At 44.1% G+C, this 23,743-nt stretch overlaps 1 protein-coding gene across 1 annotated transcript; it reads left to right on the top strand.

Moving 5' to 3' along the window:
• Positions 1-3,286: 3,286 nt before the first annotated feature.
• On the top strand, positions 3,287-23,743 carry LOC124338571 (uncharacterized protein DDB_G0271670-like). The gene is made up of 3 exons (XM_046792667.1): positions 3,287-5,886; positions 17,497-17,600; positions 20,921-23,743. Exons 1-3 carry the CDS (start codon positions 5,358-5,360, stop codon positions 22,055-22,057), a joined length of 1,770 nt encoding a protein of 589 aa, XP_046648623.1. The 5' UTR covers positions 3,287-5,357; the 3' UTR covers positions 22,058-23,743.

Genomic DNA, 23,743 nt, shown 5'->3' with positions numbered 1-23,743 from the left:
TAGTGCTGATTTAAAAACTGTTTAGGAAATTTCCTAAAGTGAATACGAGACCGCGAATAAGCTCAGGTGTATTTCTGAGACGTTTTCTCCGGGTGACGTAAGAGGGGCTAGTGTTACGCGTCTAGTAGGCGACAGGTCAGATGTTATTTCACCATCAATTAGCCACTTAACAATCAACGTCTAGTAACCGATGGCAAATAAACAGGCTGGAAACGCTGCAAGGCAATGATTCTCATTTCATCCATGGATGAAACTGTTGCTGGCAACCCAAACCACCAAAGCCATCAGTCTGCTGCTCGTTCGACCCTTATCCGTGGCCATTAAAAAAACGGGAAGAAAACAAAAGAAGAAGGACGTATCAGCGAAAGCTCTTACAATTGATGAATATCGTGGCCATTTTATCCGCCAAAAAACTTGGCTTCCTTTTGGCTTTTGCCAACGACGTCTCTAGTTTTTTTTTCACTTGAGAAGATTGGCCGATGGTCGCAATCCGCTGATCCCGCGGTACGCCATCAACTATTGGTTGTATAACACTTGGAGATATGTACGTACATGTACGAAAAATTGGAAAGAACCCGGAAAGAATCAATAAATGTTATTCGCTAAACTACGGTATATATAGCTGATATCTTTAAGCGTCGTCTAAAACGATTGCATCTTTCAAAGAGTTGCTATCTGTAGCGCGTGTGGTGCTGGTGGTGCTGGTGGTGTTTTCGACTGGCTAGGTTCAGACTAAACATGGATATTGTCTGTTTGGTCTGAAACTCCCAAAGTAAGCCAAGTTTCTAAAAAGCGGTGGTCGGTCTGGATCGAATGCGACGACAAGACGCGCCTCGGCGACGCCGGACGTCGCAAAGCCAACAGCGTCTACCACCAACACAGCCGGGTATCCCGCCGACACAATAACATCTGCACGCCAACTCTTTCTCCACTGGTTTCAAACAAATTGGGACGCATGTTTTAAACAAAAAAATCGAGTCTAGATCAAGTCAACTGGTTTGTGCCACCGTCTCGGTGTGGCTGCAGTCTGCACGTGTACACCAAATTCTTATATGTGGAAGCTGATGAATTATCGATAAACAATAGAAAGACGACTATCCGCAGCCTATATAGCCTACGCTGTAAACCATTTCTTAATAAATAGTTTCCAATTCGTAAAATTCTGGTGCGTCAGTCGAAGAATTCAGTTCAGGAATTCATCGGCAAATTTTATTCTCGTAATCACACGTAAAATAATTTCAATAAACTTTTCCTGCTTGCGATTTTGACTCTTGTGCAAAATCCTATTATGAGTCAAATTTGAATTCCCTCGGCTCAAGCTCAGTATTTTTTAATTTTGAAAAAAAAAAAAAAAAAAAAAAAAAAAATAGTTTCCTCCAAATTATGCAAAACCCGTTTTGGAGGACCCTTCATTCAAAACTCTACAGGTAATTAAATTAACCTTTCGTCTCTGGATTTTGACTGATGTTTTCCATGAAACAGCATTAAAATACTTAAGGAAAGATTACAGTTGCATTGTCAGAAATTATTCATCCGATTTACGGAAATAATCTAGTAATCATAATACTATTGATGGCATATATACTTACAAGGAAGCTAGTAATTTTCTCTAGAATTATTTCAAACCATAAAGCATAAACACATCTCACTGCGCAACCAAACGAGAAGTCAACTGTTCCAGTAAAACAAAATAACTGTTTATTTTTGAATAGTCAATCGAAACTGATGGACGCAGAGTTCAAAATACAACCCAATGTGTCATCTAACTTTTTAAAATATGTAGCGAGATCAATTTTTTCGTGATTTGTTTCTGTGTGTTCTCAAATGGGTTTGCATCGCCAGAGATGATCGCTGTAGAGCAAACGTAACATGGAGTATACATAATGGACCATTGAGAGTGTGACTCGTTTGAACCACTTTGTGAAGAGTCTACGTTATCAGCTGTCTGTTTGCAACAACTGCACACTTTAAAAGCTTCGTTTAGTACCCTCTATGAATGTGATACTTGCTGTGTGTAGGCAACTATATATCCCATTGCGTCTAGCTAGCTGCTTGTACAATTACCGATGTCTAGATTTCACAAGTGATAACAGCAGCGCTGCATGTAGTCTACCCTTGTTTAACTGAGCGTTGACATTCAAATGTGTTCACTTCGCAGCGGATAAAACCTGACGCTCGTAGACACGTCGTCCAATTTGGCACGAGCCGTCCATTTTGCTGAGGCTAAAAGGCGAAATGGATTGGACCATTTTGACAGCGAAATGGGCCTAGAAACGGCCCTGAAAACGACGGGAAAACAAAAATGGATTTGAATTTTTAACAAAAAAAATGCAGAGCTCAGACAACAGTCAAGTTATTAGAAATACCCGGTAAGGCTCACTACATGACATAATAATCGCGAGCACAGACAGACAGACGAGAAAGAATGTTCCGACGGCTTCAATGAATACGGCTTCTTTTGTCAAAAGAAAAAAAAAGAAAACATTCAGACTTACAAAATTTACCAAGTGACTGTTTTTTTTTTTTTTTTTGTAATTTTTTATTTCTGTTTTTGTTACTGGCAAAATACAGGTATAATATGTATCAAGAAGAGAAGAAAAGGGAAAGAAAGGGAGAGAGGAAGAAGAGAAAGAAAGAAAAAGGGGAAAAAAAAGTAAATGCCAGACTGAGAAAAAACAAGCCAACAAACGTGACCTGCAAGTCTTACAGGCGATTGACAAAAGAGCGAGACTGTAGCAAAGCAAGGCTATAGCTGACTGGCACGGTGGGCTATCTCTCTCTCTCTCTCTCTCTCTCACTCTCGAAAACAATACACTATATAATACTACTTTCTTCGTTTTGATTTGTCTCAGAGTTTTGGGTTCTTGTCTATTGCCCTTTTTTTTCTCTCTCTCTCGCTGGCCAGCGCGTGGCCAGCAACTCGTTTCTGAACGCAGGTGTAGACTCTCGCCGTCCATTTCTTTGCCCATGTTGCCGGACCCCACCTCAAGTCCTTGTCCTTCTGACGAGAGACTCGGAGAGCCCAGCAGACTGGACTCTAACTTGCCCAGTTATAGAAAACAATCGCCCAGCGTCGAGAGAGTCTCTCTCTCCGGCTAGCTAACCCCTCCCTCTTGTGTATGTGTGTGTGTGTGTCCATCCATCCGGCCGGCCCCCCCCCCCCTCCTCCTCCCTCCTCTCCAGCCCTCCCTCTTTTGCTCCCCCCCCCCCCCCCCCCTTCAATTCCCACCCAATACTCTGCACCATCTGCTGGCCGACGGGCTCAGTGTTGCAGAGGGCGCCCTCTTCAACAGCGACTGGCACACACAATCAGTAGTCGTGCCGCAGCGCTCTAGATGGGATCTACCAAAAGTTGCCACTCCGTTTTGTGCACCGTCTTAATAACCTCGTCGTCCCGCTAAACAGCAGAGGAAAAGAAAATCAGAAAAATAATTAGAAAAGAGGTGAATTCGCCAGTTGAGTCCAATTCACTCAGCCTGTCATCAGGACAACCAAAAGGAGGAGGATATCCCGCGATGTGCTCAGTTCAAACCACGGATACCTTAAACAGTTGCTAGTTGTTGCGTGAAAAATCAAAAACTCTTTTCTTTTTCTTTTTTTCTCTTTTTTTTGCCTTTTTTCTTGGTGTGTTGGATATAGCCTAATAACGCTCTGGTTTATTACTAACTGTCCTTCCATCCCCTTTCTGTTTCCCACAGCCACCAAACATTCGAACCCATTTCCACCTCTTAGGAGAAGCCCCCCCCCCCCCCCCCGCTAGAAAAAAAAGAAAAGAAAAGAAATGACTTTGAATGGGCAGTGTTTCGTGTGCGATGTCGCGTTGTGTTGGATGTGATCGGTTGAGAATTTGAATGGTCGGTCGGTGTTGACCAATGCACCGGCAGCGCGTCTTGGCCGAGTGTCGCCCTCATCAGCGTGTGACGTTGTCGCTGGCCTACTCCTACTGCGGCCTTCCACAAACTCGGCAGCGGCGGGCCCACCAGCAGTTGGATCCAAGTCGTGGGGCTTGCGTGTAGCCATGCACAGCAGTGTTGGCCCATTCGCTCATTTGCCGTCGCCCTTCTGCACGTCCCGGTTCTTCCGGCGCCTATCCCTGGAGCAGAGCCGAGCCAATCCGAGTCTGCACTCGTGCCGCTCTCCTTGTCCCATTGCCGTGCCGTGCCTCTTGACTCCCGCCGAGTTGCCAGTCTGCGAGGGCCGAACCAGGTCCCTCCAGCCGCCGTCCAGCTCATCGCAACAGCCGCTCGTCTCCGCCAGCGGTCAGCCTTCTCTGCTGCTGCTCCGCGTCAGCATCGGCAGGCATTCGCACTCGTCCACTTGTTATCCGCCCTCGTACGCAGTTGCGCCGCCCTTTGTCGTTCCTCTTCAGCTACCGTCTCAGCGGTAGCTCCTCTTGCTCGCCGCTTCGTGCCCGTCTCCTCTATAGAGTGGCCAATAATCCCCCCCCCCTTCCCCATCAAACAAGAAAAGAAAAGAAAAGAAAAACAACAACTACTAAAATAACCCGGGCCTTTTGTTTATACGGTGGCTCGCATTGCAACTCTCTCTCTCTCTCTCTCTGTGTGTGTGTGTGTCTTTCTCTGTGTCTGAGTGTGTGTCGTTTAGCTTCTCTCGCCCATCATCGAAACTGGGAACATTGTGCGACAGCGGAGACTCTTTGGAATTGCGTCAAAGTGACTTGCATCCGTCCGTCCGTCCGTCCGTCCGTCCGTCCGTCCGTGTCTCTCTCTCCGGCAAACGTCCATGTGAAACCCCCAACGACTTGGGGGAAATCTGAGAAGAAGAGCGCGGCGCAGACCATTAGAGTCGGTAGACTTGGCCCCGCGTCATCGGGTCTTCCCGAAGAAAAGAAAAAGACGAAGCAGCCATAAAATTCGGAATCTAAAGGAAATCCTTTCTTTTTTGAAAGTAAAAGAATCGAGCCGAGAGAAACTAATCAAAAAAGATTGTCGAAATACCCTGAAGTGCTATTTCGAGCTTGTTTTTTTTTGGGGGGGTTTGTTTGTTTGATCCAAGAAAAAACTGCTTCGATCGGTTGGTAATGAGCGAATTGAAACGATCGCCGTCGCCGGCTAAATAGGAAAGATTGATCGCGATCGATTGAATATCCCATCGGCGCGTCCTTTTCTACATGTGACTTGCGACGCCCAGTTGGAGAGACAGAGAGACAGAGCTTGTGCGGAGCGGCCTAGTCCCTTGAGTGCCCAGACACTTGATTAGTTGGTGGGTGCTAAATCATCGCTCAATCCGTCATCTCGCACGGCCGGCCAGCAGCCTCGTTCCAGCGTGGGTGCTCGTCCCCGGCCATAACTGCCGTCGAAAAATCGACTGTTGGGGTCGCCGAGGGCGGGGCCGTCATGATTCGTGGCCCTAGCCGTGGCCTCGGGACCTTCCGCTGTCGCTGCTGCCGCTGGATCCTCCCGCTCCTCCTCGTGACCCTTCCGCTTTTGTTCGGCTCCCTCGTCGTCGTCGTCACCGCCGCCTCCGCCACCGCCGCCGCCGATCAGTCAACGCCAGCAGGCAATTACATTTCCTCTTCCAGCAGGGCTGATCCGCCAGCGACCGTGTCCATCTTCCACCACCAACTGCCCGCCAATATGGTGGCCGGCAGCTCTGCCAGCAGTGGCGCGTCCCAGCAGCAGCAGCAGCAGCATCCCAGTCGCTCCCAGCAGCAGCAGCAGCAGCAACAAGTCGCCCCCTCGCTGGTGGCCCACGGTTACGGCGGCTACAAACCGGCAGCGCCGTCCAAGGAGAGCAGCAGCAGTGGCAGCAGCAGCGCGACGGAGGAAGGATCGATCCTGCGACTCTTGAGCAAAAACAATCTCTACATCCAAAGTTTCCCCAACGGCACCGTCAGCGCCACAGGACAGGACTCGAGTTTCTATTGTGAGTACTGCTACCCCTCTCCATTTCTCATTTGCTTCGATCAAAGGCTACTGTCAGTGTGACTGCCCAGTGTGGCAGTTTGTATATTTAGTAGTAGTCGTAGTAGTAGTAGTTGGTAGTAGTTAGTCGTAGTTAGTAGACTAGTAGTAGTAGAGAGTGGCCTGGCCGGCTGGCCAGAAAGAAAATCTCTAATGTCTGTGCTAGATCCGCCTATGGATATTAGATCAAATAAGGGAAAAGGTCATTTTCACTCTGATTACGGTCAAAACATTCGTGCCCAGCATTGAATAGGGCTAGCAGCTAGCTAGCTAGCTAGCTCTCAGCACCGTTGGCTGGCCTCTCCACACAACAGTCCAGCTCCATCCAGTACACTGATTGGGCTGTCGTCTATTCAAGAGCTATGCAAAGCAGACACAACTCACGAATAACAAAAAACGACGGGCCAATGCTCAACTTTGAGAGATCGTACGATTTGATCGGCTGACTACAACGGGTTTGCAGCTTTGCTCACCATTGAGCATTGACAACCTTGAGCTCACTCGCAACTCGCAAGCTGGACTTGGAACATTTTTTGGGGTTTTTTTGGGTTTTTTTTTTTTTTTTTTTTTTCCTTTTTTGGTTTCCTTCGGTAAATCTAGCTTTGATCCACTCGTCTATACTTTTTTCCTCTGGACACCCGATAGGCCTAACTTATGAATGCTTCGTCGTGATTTTCTTGATTGATTGATTACCGGCCTATCTATTACCGGCGTCTATGACGTCTGCCGACAGCCGAAAAAAAAGGAAAAAGGGTCGACAGCCGTTTGTTCGCATTTTCTGTGTGCGTGCGTGCGTGTGTGTGTTGACACAGATTCCATGTCATTGCTGATCGCTGACTGTGAATTGACACGTGTAAGATGAGTGGCAAGACAACAAATAAAGAGTGGGCAGAAGAAGAACCCCCCACAATCAAAGGGATATAATAGAACAGGGGCAAGAAAAAAAAAAAAAAAAAAACAAACAGGTTCGAATTTTGTTAGAACTATAAGTAGGCCTATGGCCAGAATTCTAATTTAAATCATCGAAACGCAGCCCAATGGGAAATTGTTGACTTGCTGCGAGTTATTTGGAATGCGTCGTTATAAGCCACGCCTAATCGGAGCGATCCGCCCTCCCTTTCCCTTTGACGAAAAGAGAAGAAAGAAAACAACTTGGCTAGCTCTTTTTTTCTTTCTTTTTTTTCTTTCTTTCTTTCTTCTTTTCTTTCAAATATTAGCATAATCGTAGATGCTGAACAGCGGCGTGCTCTTTGATCGACTGGAAATAGAGAGAGAGAGAGAAGTAGAGACGGCGCGATCATTAATAATAACGTGAATCGTCCAACTTGAGCAGCTGCTACAATGAGAATCTCCATAGGCTCTTAATCGTCATGATTCGGCATCTTTCTTTCTTTCTCTCTTTTCTCTCCCTCTAAGCGGCCACCAAACAATAAACGCTTGTCCGGCTGATTTCCACCTTTTATCCGAAACGTCGTCGCATACAAAAGGGCGGGCTGTCTGTCTAGATTGGGTTTCACAGCTTAGAGAGGTGATGTTGCTGCTGCTGCTACTGCTGTTGTTTGTTGTTGTTGCTGTTGTGTCCCAGAGAAAAATCCATGTTGACATGGTGAAAAGAAAAAGTTTCGGGCCCCGTCTGAATTGATCGATGGACATCCCGCTGTAATAATTAGGGTAATTAGACTTAGCGCGCTGTGCTTTCATTCTGTGATATCACAATGGACGAGCGAGTATAGCGCAGGAGAGACGTTTGGAGGGAGCAGCTCCATACTGTGAGTACATGTTCCAGGCCTACAGGGCATATAATCAAAGCGAAAAAAAATAAATAAAAAAATAAAAAAAGGAAGCCCAGGACAGAGAGAGAGAGAGGCTTTCAGTGCGGCGATTCATCCAACAGCCGTTTTTCTCTTTTTTTTCCTCTTCTTCCCCCCTCCGAGTATTTCGTTTTCTTGCATTGTCCTCAAGGCGAGTGTGTCTACTAAGGATCGAATAACCTGGCGTCTGTTCCCAACTTCCTCTCTTTTTTTACTTTTTTTTTCCTTCTCCCCCCCCCCCCCTCTCTGTATGTGTGTGTGTACTTGTAGTTTAACTCTCCGGCTGCCGGCCCCGGCCGCCGCCGCCGCCCCCCCCCCCCCCCCCATGTTATAGCCCTCCCCTGGAAATGCATTGTGTGTACAATGTACATCCAGGGTGTGCAACTTCCCCTTTTTGTGTGTGTCCCTCTACTTGTGGAGAGGCATCGGACGTCCAACGGGGTATATAATGTCCAACAGCCGTTTGATAATCCCAGGACAGGGGATATTATATTGTTCACAATACACAGGCGCGCAGAGTTGTTCAGCCCACTGGATAAACACTGCCAGGGCTAGATCGGCGCGTTGACTCGCCCATCTCTTCCAATGGGGCCGGGCCCCATCAGGCACGAGTCCGCTAGCGGATCAGATGGTTCCCACTATACTATACTGTATATCAAATGGGCGCCCAACAGCACAGACTATAGAGGAGGGGGTGGAGGAGTTGGAACACGCAGGTTAGGTTACACACAGTGGCGTACACGTCGGGCGTACACAACTGTTATTCTTCTTCCATTCACCATAGGACATCAACGTCAGTTTTGATTTACCGGAGTAATAATAACCCAGGCTGAGACACTTGAGCCTTTTTTGATATTTTGATCATTTCATTGTTTCCTATACCAGCCGTTGATCGTCCACAAATGTGTCTCGCACATTCGTCGTTTTTTCATTCAAGATCTTATTTCTGGGAGCGCTGTTATCTCCGACGTCCATCGTCCGACTTGAGTTCAAAAGCTGGAAAATGTTCCTGTTGATTGAAATCGCTAGTCGTAGTGTAGCAAGCCTTTTATTACGTACGCCAACGAGCGTGAGCGAGCGTGAGCCCGCGAGAAAGTCTACTGCAGACGATTTGACATGTACAGATATGCATGTGAGCAGCGACCAACACACCGTCTTCGTGCGTCGCTATCTCTACTGGGTATCGCCTTGTCTTCGCCAAGCTTTCGACGTGCTTCATTCACACAAGGCGAAATGAAAGATGCGCTACTAATCGGTTTGTCTTGATGGCATTGGTTCGCTCGTTATCGTTTTTTTTCCCCCTCTTTGTGTGCCACCAAGGGCTCCTTTTCAGGACGTCTTTGAAGCTCGCACAAGTCGTGAACACTTGAGTTTTTTCTTCAATGAATAATTTGGCTGTGCATGTGCGAGAAAGAAAAAAAAAGAGAGAGAAAATGGATAGCGCACGGTTTGGTTGGCTGGTGAATAAATGATTTCCCGGCCTATAGAACTTTTGTGTAAAGAAAAGGGGGGGGGGGAACTGATTTTCAGATTAGACAGGACAGATGAAGTTGTATATATGCAGTTATGCACACGCACACAAACAGATGTTTCTTTTGGTTGTGTGCGTGCTGGCAGTCTAGCTAGACACAAACATGCGAGGATTATACAGCTCAATGCAAGTGCGGATCGACACGTCAACAAGCGACGGGTAATTGGGAGGACTCCTTTTGATTTTTCTCCCCGTCAACATTCGCATTAGAGTTACAAACAATTGATTTCACCTACTACGAGCGTTGTGGTTATGTTTCATAGAGTGAGCAGTGAGCTATTATTGTCAGAAGAGAATGCCGTCGAGAGAAAAGAATTGTACACGGTCGGGAGAAGAAAAAAAAGAAAAAAAATTCAAAACTCGTCAATCCGTGTGCAACAGGCTACGACGCAACCGAATTCCGGTCAAGGCTGTAGACAATCAACGCATGCTGCTTGGGTTTGTCTGAAAATGAAAAACAAACAAACAAACAAACAAACAAACAACCGCTCGGCTAGGAAGGCAATTTTTCATTGTCCTTTTCGTGCCACCCTATCTATAGCAAATAGAAAATGAAGTGCTGATGAAAGAATAGCCAACACACAGATAGACGTGGGAATCACAATGGTGGATTGAAAAGGGACTTGATCGATCACGACGAAAATGCAATTCGACGAAAGGAGGAATAGTCGGGGTATGTCTCGACTGCGTAACACACTGTAAGGCATTCTCGCCGAATGGAAACCTATAGAAACTAATCACTTGAAATGGCAACGAGTCGGGAAAACATCTTGGAACAACAACAAGGAGACTCGGTGTTTTTCTATCAGACATAAAACAGAGGTGAGCTGCCGTGCGCTGTATAATGGAGGACGCGGCTGCCTCTGATTTCTTATATATCTACTCTCCTCCACAGAGTGGGGGGGAAATGTTGGGAAAAAAATAAAGAAGGACGCATTCTTTTGGGAGCTCGTAGCCCAGTTAAATCACTTTGAGTTGACCTGCCCATGAAAGGAATTTCTTTTTTGTTAGTTTTTTTTTTTTCTTTTTTTCTTTTTTCCACATCTGTCGAAGACTGGTCGACTGGCAAAAGAAGACGAAGAAAAAGAAAAAGAAGAAGTATTTCTTAATTTCCACGGTGAACTACGTAAGGAATGGAATGTGTTATTCGGCAGGCATACACAAAGAAAGGCAGAGGTAAAAGGAAATTTATTGGCGGAGCTGAGGGTATGAAGGTTGCAACTGTTCAACATGTAAATGGAGAACTCGCGCTTCTTTTGTGCCCATTAACTTTCGTCGAAATGTCTTTATTTATTGACTAAGACCCCAGAGGGGATAAGGCAGTTATGGTCAGACCATCAGTCGTGAAAGCAGGGAGGAGATCAGCCAAGAAGGGAAAAGGCCGCACCACCACCACCACTCTCGGCTCCGAGTAAGACATCGTTTACCGCAAGGAAAAGAGCAAGAAAGGAGAAAACACGAAAAGGTTTTCCAGACGCGCTAAAAGCCAGTTCGACTCTCCAACAGCAATGAATTGCACTTTTTTTTTCTTCTTCCTCTTCTTCTTCTTCTTCTTCTTCTTCTTCTTCTTCTTCTTCTTCTTCTTCTTCTTCTTCTTCTTCTTCTTCTTCTTCTTCTTCTTCTTCTTCTTCTTCTTATTCTTCATCATCGTCTTCTTCGTCTTCCACATTTTCGACTGGCCGGCATAGTGACAAGAGGCAGCAGCAGCAGCAGGAGCAGCCGTGGCAGCAGCATCACATTCCTTTATGTAGTGTAGTGTATATATCTCGGAGCATTCTCTTTCCTAGCCGTGGTCCGCGCGCGCGTACCACCCACTTCTCGCCCGCTGCCGCTCATGGCCCACTTTGACATTCAAACTTCAACCAAAAAAGCTGGCCTCATTCTCCTCGCTACTTAATCTGACCAAACGTCCTCTTTGCAAGACGAAATTTGATTCACTCTTGATGCGGAGATCCCCACCGGCTTTCTAATCGTCTTCTTCTTCTTGCCACTGTATAGTCTAAACAGAGTCTATATATGTAGACTATATAGAATTATAGATGGAAAGGAAATCGTGAATTCGCTGAACAGAAGGTTTCGGCCCAAACGGTCCCGGTCACGCTCTGCTGTGTGTAAAAGGCCATCAGTCGACGGAGGCCTCGTCCCGATCTTCGATAGATCAATCGCTCGAATGTTTCTCTCCTTTGTTGGTGACTGGTGATATCGCAATCTACCAGAGTCTCTGAAATTCTGGCTGCTTTGTTCACCCAAAAGTTATGGCGTGTTCTTTTCTCGGATCGGAGATCTCAGACGACAGACGGACACAAGTCTTTTACTAGCTATAAATATAACACAACATTATTAACTAATTCTATACGACCGCAAACATATAGTCAGCAGCCTCATACTTGCCATTCCGCTCGGACCGTTTCACCACGTTTCACAATAGCTGATTCAGTTTCACTTAGTCGCCAAGAATACAATTGTTATGCAAGTTGTTAAACTTGGTGATGGTTGATGGTTGATGGTCGTTGACGATTATGAAATTGGCCGACCGTGCCCAATGCAACCGTGAACATGCTGTTGTGCACCGGTCTTCCAATAAGCATGACTTGATTCCAATAATTCCTTATGAATTCCGATCAGTATCATGTGAACCAAAAAATTGAAAAAAACTCGACGAAATGTGGTATAGTCAACGTAGATGAAAAATAAATTACATTCGAAACAAAAAGCTTTGCATCATGGTAATAAACAAATTTGATTTTGTTTGTTTTTTTCGAAGAAGCAAAGCAAGCAAAGTTGCAGGTGCAAGTCTTTTTTCAAAGAAGAATTCAGATACGTATTTCCAACAACGCATTTTCCCAATCACCCCTGAGAACTGCGGAGAGAGCTGTAGAGAAAATTCGAATATGGTATTGGCAACAACAGGACGGAAAAATTTCGCCGAAAATATTCAGGCGGATATCTAAGCTTGCGGCGACAACACATACGGTTCCTACACATTTAAGTTCTTACCCCCTGAAAGAAGAAGGAAAAAGAACACACACACACACAACATTCGGTGTGTTCAAGAGCATCGGCTCCGACATTCTTTTATCTTATCTTATCTACTTTCATCGAATTCCCCACGTTCGGAAATATATTCCATTATTCCCGTATCGCTCTTTTATCAAGTCTTTTATGATCCGTAGAATCCGTGTTCATCTTGTTGAAACTGAGCCACAGAACCACGACTCCACATTCGGCTATAGTTTTTCGTCTCGTTTTCATTTTCACGGGTATTATAGTTAAGTGGGCTCGCATGCCTCGCCAGCTTTCGAATCGAAAACCTTTTCTTTTTTTCTCTTTTCTTATTTTCCAATTAACATATACAAATATGTAACGGGATGGAGTTGATGGATGTTATGCAAGTGATCGAAGTTGACCTGCTGTTCATTTGTTTTTCTGAGATAAAACAACAATAATTAGATATTTTTACCGGAATTTCTCATATTACTTCAAGGAAATCTGAAATTTCGGAAACTTTGGCTTACAATTTCGAAAGTCCTGGAACGAAATTTTGTTTCTTTTTTAATTTTTCCTGCCCAAAATCTTTCAAATGGCAGTTTGTAACAGATAAATGGAGAACTGGATAAACCAAAAAAAAAATAAGATTCGGTGCAATTAAATGAAACTGCCTTGGCTCCCCCGTGCATACTTAAATAATATATTCAAAATGTATTATAGCAAGAGAAACAGAGAAAAAAAATGGTTAGTTCAATGTGACCACAGGCATGTGGATGAAAAACAAATGAATAAATTGCAGAGAAAACTCAAACTGGTTTTTAGTAGGAGAAATGTTTTTTTTTTGTCACATTCGTCCCGTTTTCGTCCAGTTTTAACCTACCGACTAAAATCATTTTCTCAAAGATCTGCAGGAAGAAATTTTGCTGATTTTTCCCTACGTATTTTTGCGGAAGTAATATTAACCCGCGTAGGGCAAGAAACGAGTTGAGGCCGCGCAACACACGGCGACAATTACAGGTCGAACAAAAATTGTTGTCTCTCTACGTCTCGTTTCTCAGGTGGTCAAAAAGAAGGAAAAAAACAGGATTCGTTACCGTATGACCTCAGATCATTTTGGATACCATTTTCCTTTTTTCCATATGAGCGACAGCAGTTTCGGTTTGTTTTTGAAATGCCACAACTAGATCTTATCGAGTTTACATGCATAACGAGGGCCAGTACCAACTCTGGTTTGAACCAAAAAAAAAAAGAGAAATTAATGTAACAGATACTGTTTTTAAAATGTACAAGACGCTGATTTTGTGTGTTATGTACAGTACAATACGGGTAATAGAAGTTGCAGCCAGTTAAATGTTTTGATTAGCCTCAGATGAAGCGGAACGTTAGTATTTCAAATAGAACGGGGCTTAAAAAGTCACACGCCAAAGAAATTCTTGGTTATCCTGAGCAGTTGGAGACAGCCACGCTACGACCCCATAGGATTGTCTATCTGTGACAAGGGTGAATGCGTTTTGATTTATTATAATTGCAAGTTCTCTTATGTACGCTTCCTTAAAAGAGGGAGAGAGGGAGGGATTCTGGACTTTAAGCTGACTTCAAATAACTTATAAGGACACGGGGTACAATTTAAAGCGACACATATTTTTTATTTGGTTATTTTCCTAAAGGTGTTTTTTAATCCGCATAGACACGTGAAGGGAAACGTATCGCATCTGGCTGATGGATCTTCTTTCCATACTGTCTGATGTGCTTGTAACTTTGAGGGTGGCCATGTTAGGGTTATTGCGAGCTCGCCAGTCTTTTGGTCACGTGCAGGCAGTGGCACTTGCTTCGATGATAGAGATTTCATCTGCTGGCTGGCAAAGTTCAGGGCGAAAGGAATGTCGGAAGAAAATGTGGAATAAAACTGTTGATAGCACAGAGAGAGAGAGAGAGAAAAAAAAGACTATATAGCCGGTCATTAGGTGAGCATTCAACGGCTGCTGGTGTGTGTGTGTGTGTGTGTGTGTGTAAGAAAGAAAAAGGGCAGCATCAAGAGAAAGAATGGGAAGGTCTATAGTAATATAAAAATATAGAAATACTCTCGAGGTCTCTATCGCCACAACAAGGTCTGGCGGGCAAGAGCCGAGACCGGCTTTGAGTTTATCTTGTCCAACCATCAGCAATATCTTCATTTGTAGGCAGGTGAGCAGCCAGCAGGCAATCCAATCCACAGGCGGCCCCCTCCCATCTCGTCAGTTCTCTCCTTTTTGGCTCCTTTCTCCACTTTGTGCTGGGCCACGTCAGTTCCATTTCCAGCGTTAGTTCAAATAACTTTTTTTTTCTTCTTCTTTTTTTCTTACGCTGAAAGCATACGGTTGCCCAGCACGATTCATCTTGGCTGCTGTCTCGTAATAGCCTTTACATGTCACTTGACGCACAAATTCAAGTGTTGACACCTCATCGCCGGCCAGCGTCCAGCTGCCAAACAGCCCGCCATGTATATTTTACTAGCCGTTTTACACGGATTTCTTCTTCTAGTTGTTTTGTTTTGTTTTGTTTTTTGGCGCAATAATAGATTAAACTAATTGGGACCACTCTGTTACGTCACACGCGATGGTGGTTACTCGCTCATTATGCACGCTACCGGAAAACGAATTGGAAATTGATTAACCATTCAAAAGAAAGGAGAAGAACTGTGTACTGCTGTGGCCAGATGTGGCGTGAAACTCTGAAAGTCGAGTCAGGTTCGGCTGGATGTAGTACACCATTACAGGAGCAGTCCACACCTAGTGGCGTTCTCGGTTGACACGGAGCTTATTCAACAGCGGACATAGAAGGTTTTGATCGTCGCTCGGAGAGTGCGATTCTATATGCCCATCGAAAAAGAAGTGCCGTAATGGGAGCAGCGGAATTGAACGAGTGTTAAAAGGGGAAGGGGTTCTCGGCTATCTACACAAAAAAGATTACTAGCTGCTACGGTACAGGGGAAGGTTTTGGCTTTCTCATATGGCTTCCAGGATCCGATGTCTATTGTCTGATTTTCCAACTGAAACTGAACCTCCTTAGCTCTCTCTCTCTCTCTCTCTCTCTCTCTCTCTCTCTCTCTGGAGACTTGGCTATTTCGGCTGAGTTCATTTTCTCGAAAATTAAGCGAGTTGTTGGGTTGTGCAAGCTGATTAACAGACAACAGGAGAACTCGTCTTTATGTAAATCTAGATGATAATTTTCTTCTTTTTTTCTTTTTCTTTTTCTTTTTTTTGATTGACCTCGAAGCAAAACGTTCGGCAGTTGATTATCATGTGTCGTAAAATATATTTTTGAATCACAAGACGGATGAAAAGGCTGAGAAACCTATCAAACATTTATAAGCAAAAAGATTGGGTGAAAGATTCTTTAAGCAAACTGTGGACGATAAAGATTGGTCTTGGTGGATTGGTTTCGTGTAGATTGTGTTTTTTTTTATCGTCTTCAAATCTCCTTGAAGCACTGATTAAACCAGCTCAACACTTTCCATGCGGAAAAGATTAGATTATCGAGAAAACATATGGCATTTTGTAAAGCAAATCGTTTCATTTCACATGCTAAGAGTTAAAATCATACATCTTAGTTACGAACTATTCAGCCATTTCAGCCCAAGTATTCGGCTAGTAGCCATCGGTATAGCATAGTGCTCATTCCATTTTGGCTGGACAGGATGATATAACGACAGATTAGCCGAGGAATAGTGTAAAAGTTAAGGACTATTTTATTTAGTTGGCAAATATTCAATTGGTCTTTTACCCGATTAGGTGTAATTCATCGTTTTTTTGTTTTGTTTTGTTTTGTTTTGTTTCAACCCAATGATAGATATTTCTAAATCAAGATATATCAGACCTTGTCTTTTCGATTTCCCATACCAGCTCTACACGGCTATACACGCGGATGGCATACAGCATAAGCTCTTGAAAAAATTGACCGCCAGGAATGTAGGATAGACATATAATTGTCATAATTTTGTGGGATGAAAGGCAAGGAGGTTGTGAGTTTGTTAGTGCCTCAATCCTCTAGAAAAAGAGGGAGGAATGGGTAGTAGGTGGGGTGGTGGCCAGCAGCAGCAAGGAGCAGCAGCAGGTTAGGCAAACAAGGTCATTAGAAATGCATAGCAGGTCGTGTTCGAGTGCCAGAGGCTTCTATTTTCTTTTCTTTTTTTCTTTCTTTCCTTTTGATGTCTCACAAACATAAGTTGAAGCATAGACGACTAAGCGCTCAATCAGCCGCAACTAGCCACGCTCTAACAGAAGAGGGAGAGAAAGGCAAAGAAAAGAAGAAGAAGGAAGAAGAAGAAGAAAACCAGACAGGCCCCTCAAAAAGAACTTCCAACTCCGAGAGACTCCAGTTGCCCAGCAGTAGATGCGTCCGACTGATGGCCAACGTCGAGTGTATTCGATTGATGACTTCATTGTTTCGAAGAATCCTGGCTGTATATTGCCCTCTACAATTCTTCTTCTTTTTTTTTTTTTTTTCTTTTTCTTTTCTTCGTTTCAAGTTTTTCCTTTTTTTATTTATTTATTTAACTTTTCTTCGTTTTCGTTTGATATTTTCCCTGAGCTCAAACTGAAACTATTGAAACGAGCTCTTGGTTTATTTCCATTTGAAAAAAACAAAAAACAAAAGCCAAGCGACTGGCCAGCAGAGAATCGAAAGTACACACATAGAAAACGAAAATGGTGTTGTTGTTGAAGCCCTTGAGGATCCCTTGACGGGCTGGCACCGTTGGATGATCTTCTACGATTTCAACTGAGTCTCATGGAACACAATTGTAGCGGTCGTGCTGGGCTAGCTAGCTACCAGTCTCTGAGGACTGAAGTGACTCTAGAAAAACTCGTTTGTCTTTAGATTACGCTGGCCCACGTAGCTCACATTCATAGATTCCCAACTAGAGAGTCGATGCAACCCGAATCGGCATTCCATTCTCAAAAAGAAAAAGAAATGGCCGGCCAAGCTGCTGGGCTGGATCGAGTTGACATGTTGCTGCCTTTATATATATATACCTGTGTGACGCGTCTCTTTCATTTCAATGTGTTACCATTTACATGGCTTACACAATTTGACAATAGGGAATTACCCAGATGAACGCGTTCAAACACTGCTCAAACATAGCATAGCACAGCATTAACTCTTGCTCACGAGCCAAAAAGTTTCCGACCACATTCCATGTCTTAGCACACACACACACATCTCCAATGATTATTTTTTACCTTTTCTTTTCTTTTCTTTCTAGCTGTTTTGAAACAAAGTGCAGTCGGCTTTGGAAGGATCTACATCCGAGGAATCGCATCTCGGCTCTACCTGTGCATCAACGAATGCGGAAGACTCTACGGCTCTGTAAGTACATTTTTCTGCTCAATTCTATTTATTTCATTCTTTCTTTCTTTCTTTCTTTCTTTCTTTCTTTCTTTCTTTCTTTCTTTCTTTCTTTCTTTCTTTCTTTATTTGGCGACTTGATTGTTATCCGAGAAAAAGACAGCACTTTTGGAGTTTATTCCACAGTATAGATACAGTGGATATAGTACATACCTGACCGTACCTGACTCGGTTGAGTGAATACCGTGTACACCATTGTAGCGTGCTGCAATGGCTGGCAGTCGGATTCTTTTCTTTTTCTTGGTTCCTTCCAATCATCAGTCTACAACAATCAATCAAATGCTCTTTTGTCATTATTATTCTCTTGGAGGAGGAGGAGGAGGAGGAGGGGCCTGGAGAGCCTTGTAAAATCCGCGTCTTTATATAGGCTCTATTTACTTCGAAGTGGAAGGGAGGAAGAGAAAATGGTTGGTTGCACGGCACATTGATTTATTATTTATTTTTTGTTGTTGTTGTTCTCTTGGTCCCCTTTTGGGGTAACAGTGGCTGCATAGTGGATATATATACCAGGCATATGAGCAGCAGACAAACCTGTGTGGTCTGTAGCCCAAAGCCGGTCTCAGAGCTACTTGAGATGCTGGACGGGATTGCACCCGCTGGCTTTCTCGTATACTCGGAACGTGCTGGCTTCAAAAAAACTCTTCTCCGTTAGCCTGGCTAGCTAGCGCTAGCTGGCTGGGCTGGCTGGCTGGCTGGCTGGCTGGCTGGCACTGGTTGGCAGTCAACTTTGGTCAATGCATCCCTTTGCATTCTATTCTCTTTTTTCGGTGATTTTCTTTTGACCCGCAGGCGGCCTTACACACACACACACACACACACACTAGTCAATCCAGTTTAGCGTCTTCGTTTTTTTCCAACATTTTCTCTCATCTTAGTTAGGAATACTATCGATTCCCCCACCACCACCACCACCACCGTTACAGCGCTAACTTACAGATGTTACACTTAGCGTTCACTTACACAACAAATTATTAATTATTTTCAGCAATATTCGTTATTTTTGTCCATGTTTTTTCCTTTTTATTCCTTTATTTTCATTTCTTTTTCTTGGGGACTTTTTCCGTTTTTCGTTTAGTGGCGCGAATTTTAAAAACGGTATGACTAAATAAAAATATCACAACCAGAAGTAGTAGTTGCATAATCACGAGATTTCGTGTTGGGTAGTCGCAGTCGGTGAAGGAATAAGAACATTTACATTCCATTCTTTGATTGGACTAACGACGAGAGAAGAGCCAACAGAAACTATACTCATGAACGGAACCCTGTGGCTATGGACTATAGTAACATGGATGAGTGGCCAGTTCCCCATCCTGCAATATAGTAGAATAGAGTAAGAGATCAAGAGTAGGTCGCTTGACGTTTTGGACAATGCAACATCTCACTGCGCTTTAGCTTACACTTGTATAGGTGCTCTTTTCCTAGGCTATTTTATGCTTTAATGACTTCACTGGGTTTTTTTTTCTTGGAGCCTAATAAATTACTTGTAGTTTATTACATGATTATTAATTATTTTTTAAACTGAGATATTTTGATTAGTGAGCCGAATTGCTTATTTTTTGCTCATTTTTGTCATACCCGAATTTTTGTCGTGTTGAGTTTAATCTAATTTTAAAAAAGAAAACATCTAGCATGTGGTGGTGGCATCGTTCATGGTAATACCATATATGACGCCTGCGTTTTCCATTTTCTACCTATAGCAATATTATCTGTAATATACTTTTTTTTTACCTCGAGCTTTTTGCATTGCTTTATGAAGCCAGTCGATTTCTATTTTAAAATTTTTCCCCATGTCTAAACGCTTCAAAATTGTGTTGTGTTATAGAAACGCCCAGATGTCAAGGATTTTGTATAGTGTTAAAAGGTCAACTTTACGGAGATGTAATGCAACAACACTATATATCTGAACAGTTTGACTGCAATTGAAACAAGTTTCTGACTTATTGTTCGAGCCTGTTGGAATGGCCCGAACGAGTGTGCTTTTATCTTTACTGTTAAGATATTAGTTGAGATAAGACACACATTGAATGACAAATTCTTGGAACGCTATACATAAATAGAATTCAAAAATAGCTTGATTGTTGATCCCATGTTGATAAAAGCATCACGATGCATTCTCCAGCAGCTTCAAGTCTTGGATATTAGAAAAAGGCGTTTCTCCGTGTTGCTTTATTTATACAAAACCTCGCGTAAATTATAGAGCTCGACTGCTGCTGGTACAGAGGAGCTCTATTGGGTGGTAAAATTTCGCTCGAAGATTATACGATCCATGTGTTTGTATAGCCAACAGAAGAAGACCACTTACCACTTGTTTGATAGAAAAAATGATAACAAAAATTCGCTGCGTTAGCAAACATAGATTAGCATTTCATTTTGCATATTTTTTTCTTTTTCTAAACATGGAACCAGTAGATTTCACCCTACGCGTAATGAACGAATCAACTTGTGCCATTGATTTTCTTGGCACCCTTCTTCTTGTTCCGATGAAGAGTGTTGTTGAGCCCGATGGCATTCGCATATCACCGGCCAATAATGAAAAAAAAAAAAGCCAAAAATTCTAGCAAATCGTCGATTCAAATAATAGAATGACCAAAGCGAGTCAATCTGATGACATCTGTACTCGTATAGCATTGGGAAAGAGAATAATAGAAATGGGAAAAAATCACGGAATGCCCATAAAGTATTCGCATATTAATTTATGAAAGTTTAATTGGAAAGTGGAGAGTGTTAGAAAAAAAAGGGCCAGGATTAGGAGGAGAGTAAGTTTTGATAAGGGAAGGGATGGAAGAAAGAGGAGGGACTGCGCAATTGATCGGTTGGAGGTGCTGCTGTGGCGGTGGCCGGTAAATGTAAAAAGGAGGTAGCCGCAATCGAGTTGTTGGCGGCAACGTCATTATCAGAGACCAGATAGCTGCCTGCAAACAGGTAGACTCTTGCTCCCAAGTTGGTATTCAGCAGTCGTGACAGTGACGGATGAGAGAGCTCGTCTCAAGAATCTACGCCGCACCTGTTGCACCAGCACGATGACAATATCTTTCTTTTTCCCTTTTTCCTTTTTTCCTTTTTTTTCCTCTTTTTCCTTTTTTTTTTTGAAATGTGTGTGCTTAAGAGAAGGCCTCTTATTCGGCCAGTTTTGTCATGCCTTTTACTAATGTTGACTACACTGCTGACTCTTCGTTGAATACGTTGAGTCGCCTTAGAATGGAATGGAATGGAATTGAAGCTGCTGGAATCTTTGCGATTGTCAAATAACGTTTTGATTTTTGTTTGATTGGTTTTTGCAGGAGCATTTGGAGCCGGATTGCATCCTCCAGGACCATATTGAGGGCAACTGGTACAACTCGTACACGTCGATCAAGCACTCGACGGCCGAGAAGTCGTTGTACATGGCCTTCAACAGCAACACGGGCTCTCCGTGCCGGTTACGGCTGAAGAGCGAGACGGCCAGTGACGGGCGCTCGATCGTGGCCCTGGGAAGCAACGAGAAGTACGCTCTGTTTTTCCCAGTGCGCAACATCTCATTGCCCGATGGGATGAACCTAACTAGTCTGATACAGTTGAACAAAAGGATTCCCTTTGCGAAGAACAGCGTTAAGCCAACAGGTTGTGCTCCTCGTTGCTCCAAGTCGTCTGACCAGTCCATAAAAGAGACCAGCTCCAATCGAGCCAGTAGCAAAGAGAAATCCAAGAGGAAAAATAAGTGTTCCTGTCTTTCCAGTGAGACTCCTGCCCAAGGCGGAGGCAACGTGGAGCGATGTCGCAGACCGCGCCAATGCCGGCCAAACCCCGGCCAGCACGCCCGAAAGAGCCACAGAGAAAGCAGTGGCAGCAGCAGCAGCAGTGGCAGCAGCAGTGGCAGCAGCAGCAGCAGCAGCAATATGGCGACGGAATCCGGCTGGAACCAGCTGAAGCGACCCGATCGGCATCGAGAGAAAAAAAGTCGAAACAACAAAAAAAAAGTGACCACCGAGAACAGCAGCGCCTCGTCCGACCTCCCGTCCGCCGAGAGCCGACCCAGTCCCGTCAACCGTCTCGAAATCGATCCTCCGCCCGTCAAGTGGATGGTAGAGAGCGGCAGCTCGCAAACGGCCTCTGCTGCCGGTAAAAATCCAAAGAAATCGACACCGACGACGACGACGACGACGACGACGACGACGACGACGACGCATCAAGACGCAAGTGCGGAGCCGCAGAGACACAAAGTGAAAAATCACCGGGGGAAAAAGAGCAGCCTAGAAGATAGATCGGCGACCGACGCCGTTATCTCGAATCCGTCGAAAAGTAGAGGCTCCGACGGCGGTCGCCAAGATCGAACTTTGCGATTGCCGCACAGGAAGAGCGACAGCCGGCTAATACGGCACAGGTACAGGAAGATTCGGGCGCACCCGGAACTCGCCGAACAGCTCGACGCCATGTCTTAAAGTGAGTGAACTCCACACTTTTGGCAGCCTCTGACGCAAGAAATGTCAGTTGACGTCGCCAATTTTTGGAAGATGCGTCGAGCCGGCTGTCGCCGTCAACGAGTCGAGCCCGGCTGGGCGCCTGGGCTGCCAGGGCGTGCTATAGTCGAGCATGGAAACTCTACAGCGGCACCGATTTGCTACACATTTTCTGGATTGAGACTTGGCGATCCGTGTATATACGTAACTGATAGAAAACAAACATTTCTTGTAAATAGTGTACAAACAATTTGAGAGGCACGCCTACAGTTGTGGTGTGTCCAGCACGCGTTCACTCGTTATATACCGCCAGTTTCGTCTCTGTTTTGTCAACACCAAAAGGAAAACCATTCGTGACGTCCTACCCACCGTTCGTCTTGTAGGCAGCGCCAAGCAACAACTCAACTCGATCACACTCAAATCAATTGAATGTTGCCCCCCCCCCCCATTGTAAATTTGAGACCTTGTCAGGACATGCCTCGTGACGTTGGATCGTGTGGGATAATATCATCATCCTCTTGCAATCAACTCCATCGGGAAAGACCGTGTTAGATGACGACAAAAGTTGAACTGAAAAAGATGACGAAACGTTTTGTTAGAGATATATCATCATCCTCACTTGTGAAACTCACTATTTATTTCATCGAAAAGCAAATAAGACAACAAAAATGTGTACACTATTGCACACATGCAGCTTGCTGCTTGCTGGCGATTTTTCGCATCCGCCAGTTCATCGCCAAATCTTTTTTTTTTTTCAAGTCACGTAACGATCGTTGATTTTGGGTTGAAATTCGACCTGGCCGGGAGGGAGGCTGAGAAGAAGTGGGAAGTACATACCTACACTACACCAGATTTTCGCAGTTCTAAATGGATTGGCGCTTTGAAAATCTACCACCTTTTTGTGTAAAAATCGAGCAGTGGGCAGAATGAAAAAACCCGTTCCTTGGCCCAGTTGAAATTGACCATAGGGGCTTATTTTTTGGAACGTCACATTGTTGCATATACGAAAGACGCAAGAAGAGGAGGGAGCAGATAAATTAATAATAAACAGATAAGGGAAAAGATTGCAGATTATATACGCTATGCCCTAAACCAAATACGTGTACATTAGATTTTATTGTCGCATAACTCCAATCGTGGCCATCTTGTCTCCAGTCAGTGAAAAAGAAAAAAACAAAACACAGCATCGACATTTCCATCTATGAACATTGTGTGCATATCTAAACAAAAAAAAAAACGTTGATATACTTTTGACCATGTTATTTGAATTGCCGTGTAGCCCTATTTCTCTCCTTTGTGTTCGTCCCGACAGATATCAAAATGAAATATATTGGGGAAACGGGACGGCGAAGACTCTGCTGGCCCCTCAACTCCCTCGAGTGTTTGATACGGTTGATCATCTTTTGTAACCCTGTATTATTAACTTAGATATATACAGTGCATTGTGCATAGATGAAACGCGATTTTCAAAATGTGTTGTCGCGCACTATCAATCTTTTGTTGGTCGTGCTTTCATGTCGCCTGCCACAAACAAGTCTAACTTACACATCCAGTCTTTTTTTTTAGATTATCTTTCTCATGCTTTCTGTGCCATAATTGTAATTTCTTCTATTAAAAAAAATCAAGGTTCGAATATAATGCCATGCTGTCCATCAAGAGACAATTTAA

Source organism: Daphnia pulicaria, chromosome 4, assembly GCF_021234035.1.
Source record: "Daphnia pulicaria isolate SC F1-1A chromosome 4, SC_F0-13Bv2, whole genome shotgun sequence".
NCBI lineage: Eukaryota > Metazoa > Arthropoda > Branchiopoda > Diplostraca > Daphniidae > Daphnia > Daphnia pulicaria.
This window is presented reverse-complemented; position numbering and strand designations above follow the sequence as displayed.

Coding starts and splice junctions, on each gene's coding strand:
- LOC124338571 (XM_046792667.1), top strand. CDS start 5,358: ATGATTCGTGGCCCTAGCCGTGGCCTCGGGACCTTCCGCTGTCGCTGC. Junction 5,887..17,496: donor ACAGGACTCGAGTTTCTATT/GTGAGTACTGCT, acceptor TTTTCTTTCTAG/CTGTTTTGAAACAAAGTGCA. Junction 17,601..20,920: donor GCGGAAGACTCTACGGCTCT/GTAAGTACATTT, acceptor TGGTTTTTGCAG/GAGCATTTGGAGCCGGATTG.